This window comes from Gouania willdenowi, chromosome 14 (genome assembly GCF_900634775.1).
Source record: "Gouania willdenowi chromosome 14, fGouWil2.1, whole genome shotgun sequence".
NCBI lineage: Eukaryota > Metazoa > Chordata > Actinopteri > Blenniiformes > Gobiesocidae > Gouania > Gouania willdenowi.
Genome location: NC_041057.1, coordinates 28,492,578 through 28,509,730, shown reverse-complemented (window position 1 = coordinate 28,509,730; position 17,153 = coordinate 28,492,578). Strand labels below are relative to the sequence as shown.

The 17,153-nt window shown below is 40.2% G+C and overlaps 1 protein-coding gene and 1 pseudogene across 14 annotated transcripts in view; both read left to right on the top strand.

The window, feature by feature from the left end:
- auts2a (activator of transcription and developmental regulator AUTS2 a) overlaps positions 1 to 17,153 on the top strand; it is a 501,602-nt gene that overhangs the window by 466,627 nt on the left and 17,822 nt on the right. For 13 of the 14 annotated variants that reach the window (XM_028467010.1, XM_028467008.1, XM_028467009.1 and 10 more), the window contains one exon: positions 15,453 to 15,975. In XM_028467010.1, the coding sequence (XP_028322811.1) occupies positions 15,453 to 15,975 (523 nt within the window). Of the gene's footprint in view, positions 1 to 1,936; positions 2,221 to 15,452; positions 15,976 to 17,153 lie in introns of those variants that run through there. The other variant, XM_028467014.1, reaches the window with a different exon arrangement.
- On the top strand, positions 14,953 to 15,070 carry LOC114476283 (uncharacterized; annotated as a pseudogene).

The window sequence follows — 17,153 nt, the reverse complement described above, 5'->3', positions numbered from 1 at the left end:
TATTATTATACATGTTTTAAGGCTGTAAAACCCCTCACCACACACTTTATACACTTTTCTCAAACATGAATTAACATTTCTCTCTTGTTTAAACACTCTCAAAGTTCAAACCTTTATAGACTTTAAAACATAAACCTGTTTTCAAACATACAGCACTGCTATAGCGATCAGACATTGATGCCAAACGCATTCAGTCTTTCCAGGAAGGATTAGGCGTGGAGGAGATTTAGCGAGGAGGTGGTCGTAGCAGGTGAAAGTTATCTCTGTCGCACTGAGCTAGCATAGCATTAGCCGCTTATCACACCGGCCTTTTCCACTGGAGGTTTATGTTTATGAGAGGAGAAAAACACTTCAGCAGGCAGTGAAACTCACCGCGTTGGATGTGTTGCTGGTGGGTGAACGCAGCATTAGCCAATCAGGACACAGAACATAGCATTCATACGCTGTAAAAAATGCATCCAATATTGCACTGTAAAAAAAAAATCTGCCAGACACCGTGGCCGCGAAAAGTGAACCGCGTTACAGCGAGAGACTACTGTACATAATTTCACTTAGAATAACAAAGTGTTTCTGGACATTGCAGACTCCACCTTTAAGTTCCAAAATAAGCTACATCAGACAAAACAAACAACTGAAGACGTGTAGACTACATCATATTAAATGAGTTCCAGCTGGCTAGTCATATTGTTAATTTTTAGACTTCAAGCAGCAGCAGGATAAGCTAAATTTGCTAAGCTTCGCAGTAACAAAGCTAAATGCTAAGTGTTTTTAGAGGGCAGTCAGAGACATGATGGACAGGAGAAAACAAATGAACAACGGGGACATGTTTCCATTTCAGGGTTATTGTCAATGGCAGGTAACTTTTACTACCTTTGGACTTCAGATTACTTGTTAATTTGGAGTAAAACTTTTAAGCGTTGGAGGATGTTTTTTTCTGCGTGACTTTAACTGGGATTGCCACTCATTTTCAAACAGCTGTGTAGTTTGTGTGATGGACATGAGGAAAGTGACGACCAAGATACAACCATTTCTCCAGAAACAGTAATGATATTAGTCGTCATTAAACTTCTAAGATTTGTCCTAAATATAGTTGTAATATATAATTGTATCATGTATCCGTCTTCGTGTGTGCAGACATCCTGTCCAGGGTGTACCTTGCTTTACACCCTATCCAGCTGGGGACAGGCTGTTAAATGATGGGCTAAAGGAGTTATTACCATGTTGACGTGTGCAGCCCTAAAATAAATACGAGCGTTTGAAGTTAGATTAATTTAAATCTCTTTCATTCTTTCTTTTTCATGATATGAGTGAACTGTTTGTCCGTGTCTCAAGGTTGAGCTGTAGAAGTAGGGGCACATTGCCTTGCTAGGAACGCAGTGTTGACATGTACGACATCGTAGGCAGCTCTGCGGTCGTTGTGTGTCTCAAGGGAACAAGTTGCACACAAAGAAGTGCCACCTCCCATTTTTCATTCCACACGAGCAGAGATATCTGCCCCAGTGAGAAATCCCATCCGTAGGCTAATGCTCAATGTGACATGTTGGAGGTCAGGTGGTGTGGTTAGCCCTGCAGCTGTCATGTCCCTCAGTGTAGCTTTACACCACCCTGACAGTGTGTGCACCAACCCCAGTGCTGCGGACTGGAGAGGTCTTACACACAACACGCCGCAGTTATTTCAAAGTCTTACTGCCTGTCAGCCAAACCTGCAGAGAATCTGCCAGAAACAAGTGTTCCCCTGAGGGCTGCTTCAGCCCTTTGCCAGAAGAAATCCGGCCTTTTATCCAGCTTTTCACCCCCTTCTGTCGCTCACCTGTGCCAACATGCCTGTCATCAAGTCCCTGATCTGGCTCTTCTCCCAGTATGCTCCCTGCTGTCTGACCTCACACCATAAGATATATAAAGGTCTGCTCTCTAAAGGAGAACTTGAAATGGGACACTTGGCTGCCATTGAGCTACATCCTCATGTGCAGTATGGATGGTGACGGCGGTGTTGGGGTTAGTGGTGGGGGTGACCTCGCATTCCTCGGGCTATAGGAGCCTGTCTAAGGCAGTGAGAGCGTGTGAAGCAGTTATGATCCATTAGAGCAGCAGCCACTGTCGCTGGAGGAATGTTTTTGCTGCAGTTCTGCGTAGGTAAATGGCTTCATCATGACTGAAAAGATCAGAGTCGGAGCACAGAGCAGAGCGTGAGTGCAGTGTGGATGGAGGAGTCTAGCAAAGGTAAGAGACGGTGAAGTACTTTTCTTTCACCTGCGTGTTCTCCTCCGTCTGCCTGCGAACACATGTTAAGTGCTTGTTCTGTGCACTGTGGCAGCTGGGCCTCTGTGGCTTTACATCTGTCAAACCAGTGTAGAACATGTTGTGGTTTAGTTAAATCAGCCCCAATCTCACTGAGGATCACAGCCACAGACCGTCTGTATAGAGGAGTTGAGGGTTAACCTCACACACTAACGTCACTGCATATAAATGCTCTATATTTACCTACACACTCGGTCTGGCATCTAATCTTGTGAAACCAAATTCATAAATCATGCGAGACAGTAATGAAATATGTATGAAGAAAGACCCTTTGCTCCTAGCTTAATGCTTGCCTTGTTAAAGCAGCAATTTGTGTTACTGTGTGGCATCAGCGAACTGTTATATTCTCACTGAATGACAACACATGTCTGACTCTCAAAGCCAGAATATTTACCCCTGCCCGCCTTCCTCCTCTCCGCCTGCACAGCCAACTATATTTATGTTTAGCTTCCCGCCCCGTTTCCCAGCCACCCCTGGGAGCACTAATAAAACAGCTCCAGTCCAAGACCCTCCAGATTGGCAGGATGTCCAGGCGCAGTAAGCCAACACCTCTCAGCTCCAGCTTCAGAGAGCTGCTGACATGACAGAGAGTCTGGGAGGGCCAGCAGGGATGCGTCCATCATTGTTGGGCCTGAGCGCCCTGGGCTTCCATCTGGGACATGTCCAACATGCACTCCTGTGTGCTGTGAAGCCTTTGCTGAGAGCTGCTCCAACACTCTGGAGACACGACTAGGTATTGCTGAGAGTGGTGTTATGGCTCTGAGTGAGGCTAATGCCATTAAAGTCTTCAGAGCTGGAGAAGGCAGGGATAAGGAGTTAATAGGCTGGAGATTCTCTGGAGGCTTTGGCTATAAGATCTGCAAGAAAGCTTCCTCGGCTAAGGTTTCTGCCACAGAGTGCTAGCCTCTCTGAGAACTGATAGCAGGCCAAAGGGCAACTCTTCACGTTCCTTTCCAACAACCATTATTTTACTAGATGTGGTTTGCCTATTGCGTAAAAGTCTAATTTCAAACCATTAACCTAGTTTTCGTCACGTGGGACAATTTTACAAGTCAGTCCCCTTTAATGAGGAAGTTCCCCGCTTTGTTAATGGTTTTGGTAGATGTTCGTATACTTCAAATGTCTCTAAATGAGCGGATGAGAGCATTATTAACTGCATTAGGTTATTATTACCTAATGAGCTTGTGCTGTGCATTGGTTTGATTGTTAAAGTGTTCATGTACGGAAGTACTGTAACTGAGGCAGAGCGAAAACGTATGGTCCATTATTTATTCTGTCGATTCTCTTTAATACTGTTTCTGTTCAATGCATTTGTCATTAATACAACTGCAGGCCTAATTAGTTTCCTCACTAATGACATTTTTAAGGACATATGCCGTGTAAACCTGAGGGTAACACTTTCTGCCCAATAACAACTCTGTGGTAGTTTTGTGATGTGCTGTGCTCTTCGTTTGTAGAATGGATGACATGAGTTTTCCAGGACATTTCTATGTAAATCCACTGTTCATTGACATATGTTGAACAATCTGCTTCGTCCAATTTTCTAAGAGGAAGCAGAGCAAAGACAAAGCTGCCTTGCGATACGCCCGAGGCACAAATAAATTCGACCCTTTGGGTTCACTGACGTCATGATGCAGTGTTGGGAAAACTAGGATGTTTGAACTGGAGTGTTGTGAACCTTAAGCCTGCAGAAGATGCTCTAATCAGAGGGGTTTGAGCATAATCCTGCTCTCTGATGCTCAATATGACAGAGATAATGGAGAGGGATTTCGATCCATAGAAGTGGAGAATCAGCAGTGACAGACAGGATTTAGGGGTTTGTTTTGTTTTTACTCTTCAGGTCACAGAAGCCTGAAAGCTACACATTCCCTCACTTACATAACTGCTCAAAATACAAAAGCTATGCAAGCTTTGTTTTAGCATTGGAAGTGACTCCTTTCTTTTCACTAATTTGTTCAAAGACCTTTTAACACTCCTATCGTTAAATTCCTAGTGACAATTTAAAGTCAACGAACGTTCAGAAACTTTAAATTAAAACATCTCTTACAAGCAATGACAATTAGTGCATTTTATTATCCTTTCATAATACATTGTACATGAAATACAATGCAGATTTATTATTGAAGTGATCTATTTTACCAGAAAAATGGTACTAGACTATTAACACTGTTGTCCTGAATGACCTCTGAATAGTTTAAACTCTACTGTAATAGTTATTAGAAGGCTTACATATTTCCACTACATGGTACCAGTTCTATATCACGTTTGTTCTGAGAAGTCGTTTCTACTAAAGTGAAGCAGGTTTTTCATTAAACAGTTGACTTTGACAATCCCTGTAAATCTACTGTGATGTTCTCAGAAACAAGAGATCAAAACACCACAAGATGCAATTGTTTTTCACCAAAGTGAAAATTGTGCAACTACAGAGATTTATTGCATCAGTGTCATCCCCCTTTCAACGATTAGTGGGATACAGTGTTCCAATGTCACATCCCTGTTCCTTTTTTTTTTGGTGCTAGGAGATCAGGTACCAGAAAAGACGGTTCCAGGTACTACTTTTAGAGAACCAGTACCATGCAGGGGAGCTGCTAAGTAGGTGGTGATAAGCTGTCACTGTTAACAGATCAGTGATTTGCACCCAGCTTAGCTGTCACCATCATTATTTTGATGTGTTAGATTGTTGGTTTTGTGTGATTGGACTGAGCCATGCAAAGAAGAAAACCCTGAAACATGGGAGTCATTTAAAGGCTATTTCAGGCCAAGCTGGAGGCCACGGAGCAAAGGTTTGGGATGTCACAGAAGTCTATTACACCATTGAATTGTCAGGATGTCTCCACATAGAGTGATGCAGTGATGTTGCAGCTCAGGCTGGGCATTGATATAAATTACAGAGAGATTCTCAACCTAAATGACAGGATGATCAATTGAAAGATTAAATGATGATTAGATTTGATAAACTGACATATTGATTACCCAGGAAGTGCAACGCTTATGTAATTCCAACTGCTTTGATGAGGTTAAAAGGCATCCGATGGTTGCCATGGTAGCATGGACTGTTTTAAGGGGTCTTCCTTGTTCAACTGAAGGCATGTGTGAATCTGTAGTAAAATGGCTGATAGTGGGATCCAATTGCTGCCATTTTCCAAGTGCATAATGTTCCTGATCTTCTTATGAATATCTTCAGAACGTCTAAGGTAGTGTTTCTCAAATGGGGGTACGCAATGGCACTACACGGGGTACTTGAGACAGAGAGAGTGGGAAATCAGCAAATAAAAGCATTACACATATGGGGTTTAATAATGTTTATTTTTAGTTAAAAATGATCATCATAATAATAATAATGGAAATGATCTTGATTAAAACATAAATTGAAAGGCAGGATGTGACCGTAAATGATAAAAAATCTATTCAGGATCCACTTAACACCATTTTATTCCACTTGTTTATAAAATGTGATACTTTAAAATGTGTTCACACTCATTAATTCCATTACAGTTGTTTTTTCACAGTATTCTAAGCAAAATATTGTCGTCAAACAAAGGGGGTACTTTAGAAATAAGAGAAGGGTACTTGAGCCAAAAGAGTTTGAGAACTACTGGTGTAAAGAACTGGATGACACTACTAAGTGCTAAAACTTACAATTTAAATCCTATTTCACTAGACTTTTTATGGGGGAGGAAATATGAAGAGTAATCCTGAAGTGACCACAACATGAAATAGAAATGCTGATTAGCTGAATCTCCAAAATGTTGATGCCCACATATAAAGAGATATCATGTGTGTTTGGGGCTAAAAGTACATTTAAAAGACTCCAAAGGATTTGGGTGGATATCACTATAAAAGAGAACTCGACACTTGTTTGGTAACCATTTTTAACCCCTAGCCTGTTTCCAGTGATTAATCCAGGATGTCATATTTTAATTAATGTCCTTTCTATGCGACACTAATGCCTAACACATGTTAAATGAACTGACGTAATGTTTCTCTGACACTTTTCCTCCATTTGTCTGGTCTCTTGGCTAACGGTCCTATTACAGATATGAGAGACACTTTAACAAATGCTAACATGAAACCTAGCTGCGCGTTGCTAATGAGCTATGGTAGCAACAAAAGGTGAAATAAACTGAAAGAACTGCCTCTGTCAGGAGGAGCATTGAGTTTACCAGGTGATGCATTATTTGGCTGTTTACAAAGTAATATTTTAACCACGATCTGGGTTTTTTTTTCCTCATGGTGGTTTTGTTGAAGTCTGATTAATTTATCATCAGAAATGTTGTTTTGTAAATGCATTGTTGGGTTCTACGCATCCCGATTTCTAAGGTCTCGATTTGATTACAAATCGTTTTCCGATCATTAACGATTCAAAGTTTTGATTATTGATTATTAATCTTCAACTTAAAATCAATCAGCTGCTAAATTATTTACGTCTCTTTTGAGTAGCGCCTCAGTACGTCAACATTATTTAGTGTAATTTAAATAATCAATCAGGAGGACTCACCTAGTTTGTATTTGTATTTAAAGAATGTAAATAATCGATCTTTGGAAATTGATTTATAATCGTTCATAATAAAATTGTGCTCAATCAATAATCGTTTTTTTTCACCACCCATACCAATAAGTCTGTTGAATAGTAGCTGCACCAACTTACCTTTGTTATAAGGAAAACACTTAGTTGCTTTCTATTCTCTGAACACACATCTTCACAACTTTATCTACTTTTGTATACTGTTTATAAAAGCATTCTACTTAATATCTTTTAGAGGTTCTTCTTTTATTGTCAATGAAATTGAGCTGCTGTCTAGGGCTGGGCAATATATCGAGACTCAAGCTAAAACAAGTTTTCTATTTTGGCGATATTGAAAATTGCAATTTTATATATATATATATACATATAAATATATATATATGTAGCTTATTTTGTTTTAAAATACTGGTTTTAGGAGTTGCTGCTTTTACTCCTTCTCAGAACAGCATAAAAAGTACAGTTAGATGGATTTCTGAGTGCGTCCTAACCCAGACCTTCCCCTCAACAAGCCACACTACAGAACTCACTCACACGTGCTGTCTTTTCTCGGAGAAGAAAACTAAAATGACACATATTGTGCAGCTGTTTGTTAATAAATGTGCCTGTGTGGCATTTTCCATCAGCAAATTTAACACTGAATTGGGTTTATGGTCAGACTTCTTTTGAATTAAAATTATCGAGATTTATATCACCATTTTGGCAAGAAATATTGAGATATGAGTTCATATCGCCCAGCCCTACTTATAAGAGATGTCCCGATACAACTTTTTCACTTCCGATACGATACCGATATTGCAGCCTTGGGTGTTGGCCGATACCTACATTGATCCGATCTGTTATCAGCACGAATCATACATACCTTTATTACTTATTATGTAGTGTGGAATGTTAGAAAAGGCTTGATCAAGTGATGTTACGCAAACAGAGAACAATAGTCAGCAATTCATGTTCACTTCAGTTATTTTTTATTGTCAGTATATGGTGGGAACAACTGAGGGTGGGGACAAAAACTTATCAAAGCGCTTATATCGCAGATTTTAGATGCAGTCCGATAAAATCCGATATAAATTTTTTTTTTTTTTTTTTGGCTGATATCGGACCGATATCTAATATCAATATCAGATCGGGACATCCCTATTACTTATATTCTTATTTTATCTTCTACTTTGTAGCACTTTGAGGTTGTTTGAATGTAAAATGCAATTCAAATAAAATGTAATATAACATAGATTGTAAAGTCTGCTATTGACAAGGCAATAAAACATCCATCAGTTAAAAAGTTATACTCATTGTAGAGAAGTACCAGTATCACCAGTACTGTGAGTACAATTTAAAACATGATAATAGAACTTGTTCTGGAGTACAGATGTTCAACCTCTGGCTATAGACGGCTCACGTTAGGATAATGAGTGATCCCTTTTTAACGAAGGACTTAGCTAAAAACACACACTAAGCCCTCCTGCACCCCGTGTTGCCTTAAATCCAGCCGCTTGCTGACCTGACACACACACACACACACACACACACACACACACACACACACACACACACACACACACGCACACGCACACGCACACGCACAGACAGTGCCAGCGTCACTACTTCACTGAGCAGCACATGCTGGTCAGAAACCACAGCTGCACAAAAACATCCGAGACACCAGCAACGCTTTAACATTCGGAGAAGCCCACGGGAGATTTAGACTTATTTGTTTCCAGGGATGAAGAAGACAAATGATCCCTTATGGGAGATCAGCTGGCGTACCCGCCTCTCTTTTTCCCAGCTCAGTGTGGCCCTGGAGTCTTCATTATGACCAGAATATACACCTTCCTCTTAGCATGTTAGCACATTCTCAAAGGAAGCCGCGGACCTCAGGGACCCAGGGGTGCAGCAGGAGACATGACAACTGGGGATTTCTGCTGTTTCCATCTGCTGTGCTGGAGCTGTTTTCCAGCAGCAGACCCTCTGTTTTGACTGTTGATCACGTTTGTAAATGGAGGAGATTGACGCGGATTAAGAAGATGGACAGAAGAGCCTCAGGGCTGGGGTTGATCATTGATGCACACGCTGCAGTGTGTGTATGAAGGCTGCACAGAAGGGAGGTGGTCATTGGAATCTAAAATAACCAACATGTTTTCTTATTGCTGGGAACCAGTTTCATCCAAGGTTTTGGATCATACCAACCCATTGTTCCTCAAGTCAAAGTTCGTCAAATCTGCAGATTTAGTTGTTTTTCAAACTATTCAAGTTGTATTGAAGGCCAAGAATACTGTATATTATTCCCAGAAAACATTCAAAAGCTCTTTATTGAGAGGGAAGGGGCTCACGAACTGAGACATAAAATGTATTATAGGTGCGAGTGTGTGCTTTTGTGTATCAGAATGTGGAATAAGTTTGCCAACGGAAATTAAAGAGTGTATAGATACTGTATTTACGTTGGATTACAATTTTTAAAGGGTGTAATATGTTATTTTTGTGTATTTTATCAAAATCATATAAAGATGAGAGAGTAAACTTAACAGCAGCAATGGTTAGAAAACAGGATGCTGAAAATTGATTATTTGTGACTGTAATGTAGGAAAAGGGGCGGGACTAATACGTTTATACTTCCATTCACTCCCTTTCAAACACAAAAATTATGTGTATGCAGTAATATACTGTCTGTGTTCAGGAGTAAGAACTGCTAGGGGCCACGTATATTGATGGTGATGGTGTTTAGCATTACGTCCCCATCGACCCCCCCCCCCCCCCCTCGACTACACCACATCAGCACCTGGGGCTGCTAAGGCCTTTCTTAGCATCTTGATGCTAATAGGGGATGTTCTCTCTGACTTAGGGCTCTTCAGGGAGCAGTCTGTCAGGAGGCCCCGCCCCCTTTGACAGGCAGCTGTCCCAGCTCATCCCCATTGGCAAGTCAGAGGGTTTATGGTCCTGCATTAAAGCTCATGGCCTCTAACCCCCCCAGAGGCCCAAAGAGAGTTAATTACAGTTTACGTATGCACCGTCATGTCCCAGGAGCCTCTGAGCTGACTGCTGATGTTAGTCCATTGTTCTGTGTGATTTGAACGTCTTTGGTCTATTGATTATTGAACCTCCAACAGCAGGTGTAAAGTGATGTTTAGTTTAGTTGAAACCAGTGCAGAGAAAATGTACTTTACAAAATCTAAGTATTATTTTACTGGCTTCTTTAATCCTTGTAATAAACCCGCAAACCTATAATGTACTTTACCTGTTGATCTTTACCTCAGCCCTTCAGACTATTTGAAATGTTGATTTGAAAAAAGAATTCACATACAAACAAAAAATTTAATCTTTAGGTAGGTATTTTCTCACTAAACCATCCATATTTTATATCTACAGCAGCACCTCCAGGAATAAAGTGGATGTCAACCATATTAGACTGTATTACTTTCAAAAGGAAGTTTGTTGTTATTTCATAAAACCAGTACAGTGCCCGTTGGAAGTATGTATTCATATAGTGGGAGCATAGGTAGAGTCAATTATGACCAAATGACTATGTGTTTGAAGGTTGGATGTACAAAGAGATGTACATACTCTGTACCAGGGGTCACCAACCTTTTTGAAACCAAGAGCTACTTCTTGGGTACTGATTAATGCGAAGGGCTACCAGTTTGATACACACTTAAATAATAATTAGGGAGATTTTCAAAAGAGCGGGGGGGGGGGGGGGTAGTTTGCTTTTTAAAGAGAAAATGAAATAATTCAATTTCACAGTGTTCTTTTATTTGAAAAACACATATAAAGTAAAGAACAAATTCCACAGTACCAGTGCAAATGGTAAATGGTGGTAGTAGTAGAATAAATAACATAAAATTAAACAAAAAAGGCATACATTGCATAAATTATCCATCAATCTATGCAATGTATGCTTGAAATAAAAATAATCAACAAAAGGAAAATTAAACATAGCCTATACAACAACGGCTATAACCATAACAGAAACACTTCCCTACACATGGTTGGATTTGATTTTCTCCCGATTTCCTCACTGACATTGTCCGGGCGGACCATCCTTCACTGAGCGTCGTTTCCGGCCGGACAATAATAACGATTACACCTCTTCTTATGCGGTGTAATCGTTATTATTATTACAACAATATTATTATTACAATAATATAATTACACCGCATAAGAAGAGGAAGAAGAGTCTTCTTCCTCTTCTTATGCGGTGTAATCGTTATTATTGTCCGGCTGGAAACGACGCTCAGTGAAGGATGGTCCGCCCGGACAATGTCGGGCAGAAATCAGGAGAAAATCGGGAGGGTTGGCAAGTATGTATTAAACACAAAAAACACTTTACATTTTAAGTGTTTATATATATGTATTGTCATTTCTAAGTTACATGTAAGTGTGATTTAAACAAGAATAGCTAAATAAATAAATCTATATATATAAAAGCTCACTGGTAAGTGCTGCTATTTGAGCTATTTTTAGAACAGGCCAGCGGGCGACTCATCTGGTCCTTACGGGCGACCTGGTGCCCGTGGGCACCGCGTTGGTGACCCCTGCTCTGTACTATGTTATAAAGGGGTTTATTTGCAGGTGCAAAGTAAAATAGTGTTTGATTTCCCTGGTTTAATTCTATGGGACATGAGCATGATAAATGTGTTTGTTGTTTTTTTTACTCATTTTTATATTTTGTTTGTTTGATGTATTTTTCTGTGATGTATGTTTTTTTGGAGTCATTGTGTGTATTTTTCTATCTTTCTGTTGTGTTTGTGCATTTTTTTTGTAAAATAATTGTTTTGTGTTGCCATTGTAGTGTGATTCAGGAGTTATTTTATGTATTTTTGTATCTTATTTTGTGTAGTTTTGTGCATTTCTGTTGTCATTTCAGTCTATTTTTGAATAAATATGTAGTTTTATGTATTTTGACTCATTTTCCTATTTGTGTTGTCGTGTGTCGTGTGTGTGTTGAGAAGTTATGACGGGCTATTTAGACCCGTCATAACTTCCGGGTCTAAATAGCGAACGGTCAAACATGAAAATAAAGGCTTTGAAACGTCATCCACAGTCCACGGGAGCTTTTGCACGCATTGGATTCGAGCTGTGCATTGAAATAACGTAGATGGTGCGCTAGCGCCCCCTCACACTCTGAGGTCAAAAGCTGAATAGGTTTCATTTCTGGGTGGACATGATTGTTCCGTCAAGCCGAAATAAAATTAAAATAAACATTTGGAAATGACCAAATCACTCCAAAATAACAGATGCACAAACTCGGGGTATTTGGAAGCCGTTGACAAAGTTTCAGGTCGAACAGGCACCATGTCGGGGAGATATTTGCTCCACACACATACACACACGCACGCACACACACACTCACACACAGACCTTTCTTGCATTATAGATGGAAGATAAAACATGCATAATCATACTTTTGTATGACAGCGTATTAGGGCCACATTAAAATAAAAAAACAAAATCTGGGCACTAGGAAGTTGAAGTTAAAGTTGTAATATTTCAAGAATAAAGTTGTAATTTTATGAGATTAAAGTCATAATATTTCTTTAATCTCGAAATATTACTAATTTGATCTCGTAGTGCTCACATTTCATTTTATTCTAATGTGGCCCTAATATGCCGTTGTACTTTTGAACAAATTGTTGATGTAAATTCAATCCACTTGTTTCAAATATAATGTAACAAAGTACAAATTGACTCTACCAATCCTGTAGTGTTGGCAGTTTTTTTGCTTTGGTTCTCGAGGCTATAAAGCATCTTTCTGTCCTTCTGTAATTACCTTCCACATATTGTTTCCAAGTTAAAGAGTCTGAAATGTCAGGCTTTTTAATGCGGAACAGCCTCAAAATATGTGGAAGTGGTTTTGCAGCCGTTCTGTTTAACTTGTGGAGTCTGTTTTCCTGCACATTATCCTCCCAGGCTTTGCCCTGAAGGTTAACCACTGCTTTGACTGGAATGTATCACATTTGTCCAGCAATTACACGCTTTTTCTCTGTGTGCGTTTGTTGTTGCAATAATTCACTTAAAACTGGTGCTGGCACTTGAAAACACACCACAGAGACCTGTTCTCTGACACACAACAGTTAGCATGCTAGCGAACGGAATTCAAAGACAGGAGAAATGGCAGAAGTATAAAGTTATTTTAAAGTTTTATATAGAAATGCATTTTGTTGTCACATTTTTCTGCTTTTCACAAACTGTATCCAATTGTTCATAAAGTCATGGAACTGAATATCTCACATATTATACAGTCGAAGATAAAAAGCAGATGATATAAAGTTAAACACCAGAGGAGGCTAAATTTAATAAGTGAAAGTGATCGGTTTGATATTCTAAGCTTCAGTAGAAGAAGTAGGATTATAAATAAGCATTATTTATTTAGTTTGAATAAAGATACGTAACATTTTAGGTAACTGAGGCATGAACCAAATGTGTATGTATGATGTAACACTGTATGCTGTGTTTCTCTTAAGCCTCCAAATCCTTGTTTTGACTTGAAAGAAGTCAAAACAGTGTGAGGCCTTACACACACACACACACACACACACACACACACACACACACACACACACACACACACACACACACACACACACACACACACACACTGACAGATCTGTTTCCAGCAGCTGTTCCTGTCCCGTCTGTGGATTGTGTTACATTCACACTTTGATTTCACTGCAGCTCATTGAGTCTCACTATAAGGAAGCCAATGATGCTGATGATGGAGTTGGTTTGATTGGTGCCAACACCACAGCATAATAATACATACTGTTATACATACTATTACATTCTGTTATATACTGTTACATGCTAGAGCTGGGCAAACAAACGATTTAATTGAATTTGCAGATAAAAACAATTTTTATTTAGCAAATTTGAGTTTTTAAAAAAAAAAAAAAAAATCTGTTTTTTTTCCACCACAGTTTTTTTTTTAACTTTTTTACATTCCGTCCTTGTGGGTTACCGTAGCGCGATGTGAGCCAGCCCCCTCTTTGTTTATATTTATTTACCCTTTGACTAGGCTATACTGTATGTGTGCCACAGGTATGTTTAATTTTTTATTCGTACTATGCTGAGATGCTACGGGAAGAGTTTATTATTTCATTAATTGTAATGTTATGTGTTATAAAATATGTAGTTATCTGATTTATTAATCAGAAAAATTAAGCTACTGTGAAGTTACTGTTGCACTTTTGCTTAAACCTGTGTTAAAGCTTGAAATTGTTGAATGATCATTTACTTTTTATTTTGGAATTGTTCTATTCATTTTACCTCTTGAGGACAATCACAACAACAAAGTTGCGCTTTTGACAATATATTTGATGTCTGCAGTGATTTTTAAGCGCATTGAAAAAAAAAAATAGAAAATCAAATCGAACCTGAAGATTTTTTTTTTTTAGTCAAAATCGCCCATCCCCATACTTTTACATACTAACAGTGGTTCCCAAACTTTTCACAGTCCTGTACCCCTTCAGACATTTAACCTGAAGCCATGTACCCCCTACACTCCTACTCTCCTAAAAAACATAATAATGTAATGTGTTATACAATGTAGCCCTGCAAGGAAATTTGTCTCTGAATTTCACCATTCCTGTTGAGAAAGATATAATAATAGGAAAATTAAAAAAAAATCTCTAAGCACACAAGAAGACATATTAGGTGACAGGTGACATGTCATGCTAATGATAGCGTAATGTCAGCCTTTATGTATAGAACTTCAAGTAAAGTGTTACAGCATTTTCTTTGAGAAAAATCTCTCTTTTTTATCACCATTAAACTGTGAAATACAGCTCACTACAACTTTAAGTAGAGGCGTAAGGTTGAGAGAATGCAATGTTTGCATGAAGAAATATTAAAGACTCAGACTCTCTTAAGTTCAGCCAAAGTATTCTCTTTTCTGTTGTGTTTTCATGTTTGTCAAAGCTGAAAACCCACTTTCACATATAAGTATGTGGTGGCAAAGGGCATCTTGACAGCATGTTTTGCTAGCGCACAGCAATGTAGCTCTTGTCATGTTTGTGCTTTTTTGATGAGTCTTACATGGGCCAATGGGTAATTTGTGGCAATGCATGGAGGCTCCTGACTGTTGCTCTAGTTATATTCTAGTTTAAAATTTTACATTTTTATTCACGTACCCCATGACAATATGTGGCCATACCAGCCTGTCATTGCCCGATCCCATTAGATCTCGGTAGCTAAGCAGGTCTGGGCCTGGTTAGTAGGTGGATGGGGGGTCACTGAGAATTCCAGGTGCCACAGTAGGGGACAGTCACCCCAGTGGTATCTGTCATTGTGTCCTTGGGCAAGGCACTTCACCCACTTTGCCTAGTATGAATGTAGTGTGTGAGTGAATGTTGGTGGTGGTCGGAGGGGTTGATGGCACACTATGGCTGCCTGGACTCAGTCAGTCTGCCCCAGGGCAGCTGTGGCTATAATCATAGTTAACCAGTGAAAGAATAATCCCTTAATTCTGTAAAACAACTTTGAGTGTCTATGAGAAAGTGCTACTGTATATAAAATTGATGCATTATTATTATTATTATTCACTGCTTCAGCATTCCTTTTGGTTTCGTGTGATATTTGTTATTCTTGTATTAAGATTATTTGTTTTAACTTATTGTGTTCTTCTATTTTCTTTGCACAGCTCCAGACTTTGCTCTCGATGTCCTCTCCACCAATGGCAGCCAGGCGCCGCAGGGCCCTGCCCTCCTCACGGTGTCAGGCCTAGAGCGAAGCCAGGAGAGGAGCCAGGACAGCAGAGACCCTTCACCCCCATCCCCCAACACCCCCTTTCAACCCTCTCCTCCCCACCCCCTCCACCTGCCCACCTCCCAGGCCCCGTGCCCTCTGCCAGCCCAAACCCGCAGCTCCACCCAGGCCCCAGGCTCCACCCACTTCGAGGTCGTCCCCAGGCCTCAAACGCCCGCCGCCCTGCATCCTGCCCGGGGCCAGGAGCCGTCGCCCCCCCCTCCTCCCCGGCCCCAGCCTGAACTGACGCCCCATCCCAGGCCGACGCCCACACCCGGGCCTCACCCGCACCCACCGTCTCCTTCCCTTCCAACACACCACCACCCTCAGCAGCACCCCAGCCAGGCAGGGCCTCACCGGCCCCCCTCACGCTGCCACCCCCGGCCTCACTCTGCCTACAACGGTCTGAACGGTCACAGGTGAGAAAGAAAAACTACTCATTCACAAACAGCTGAAACAATAAGAAGCTCTCACACAATGTGAATTATAATCGAGTTCTTGAGCCAAAAGTAGCTGTGATTTTTAATCTCAGACATAAAGTGCAGCACAGTGCTCTGTGTGGGAGAATTATCAGCCATGTTCTCCTTTTCCAGAGAAAAGGTTTACTGTGCATGAGGGAAATGTGTGCAAATGTTACTTAGGAGACTCAAAGCATTACACAGAGCTTTAGTAACGCTCATATGGTATAAATAATAAATCCAACACAGTCAGTGGGATTCGGTCTATTAAAACATGATGTTTTGTCCCGGATCATTTGAGCCTCTCTATAATAACCCAGCACTGCCTCTCAGGCTGATGCACTTAGCTCCACCCACCTGTGTGTGCCAGCACAAACAGGGCCTGGCCACGCCCACAAATGATAATCACAGCAGAAAGAGTGCATTAAACACACACACACACACGCACACACACACACGCACACACTCTTTTCCTCTGTCACACACAATTCAATTCAAAACAGCTTTATTGCCAAAGCAAGTGTCACATAGAACAGTGTACACACAAAAATAATAAAAAGAATAACAAAAAAAAAACATTTGTGTTGTGCAAAACAATAACATTTAATAATATGAATAGGGTTAGGTTTTAACTATATGTAGAACAGAATGTACAAATAAGTTATAAGTGTTATAAAAGGGGAAAATGTATGCACTGGGTTTAACATTTATCCATATATACACACACACGTGCATCGGGTTGTACAAGTCCATACATATATACTGTACATACATGTACACAAACACTTATATATTGTACATATACATACATGAATGGACAGACTATTTATTTATACATAAATGTAGTGAGACATTAGGGTCTATGGGACCTGTAGGTCACACACACTCTCCTCCTTCAAAAACACACACACACACACACACACACACACACACACACACACACACACACACACACACACACACACACACACACACACACACACACACACACTCTCTCCTCCCATATCTAATGCTAATGCTCCCTACCTGGCTCTGGAGGAAAGCATGTGAACAGAAGCTGTACAAAGACAGATGCTGGTTGTGTTATGTCTGCCAGAGGCAGTTTGTTTGTCTGTGAGGCTGTGAACGTGGTGTTTCAC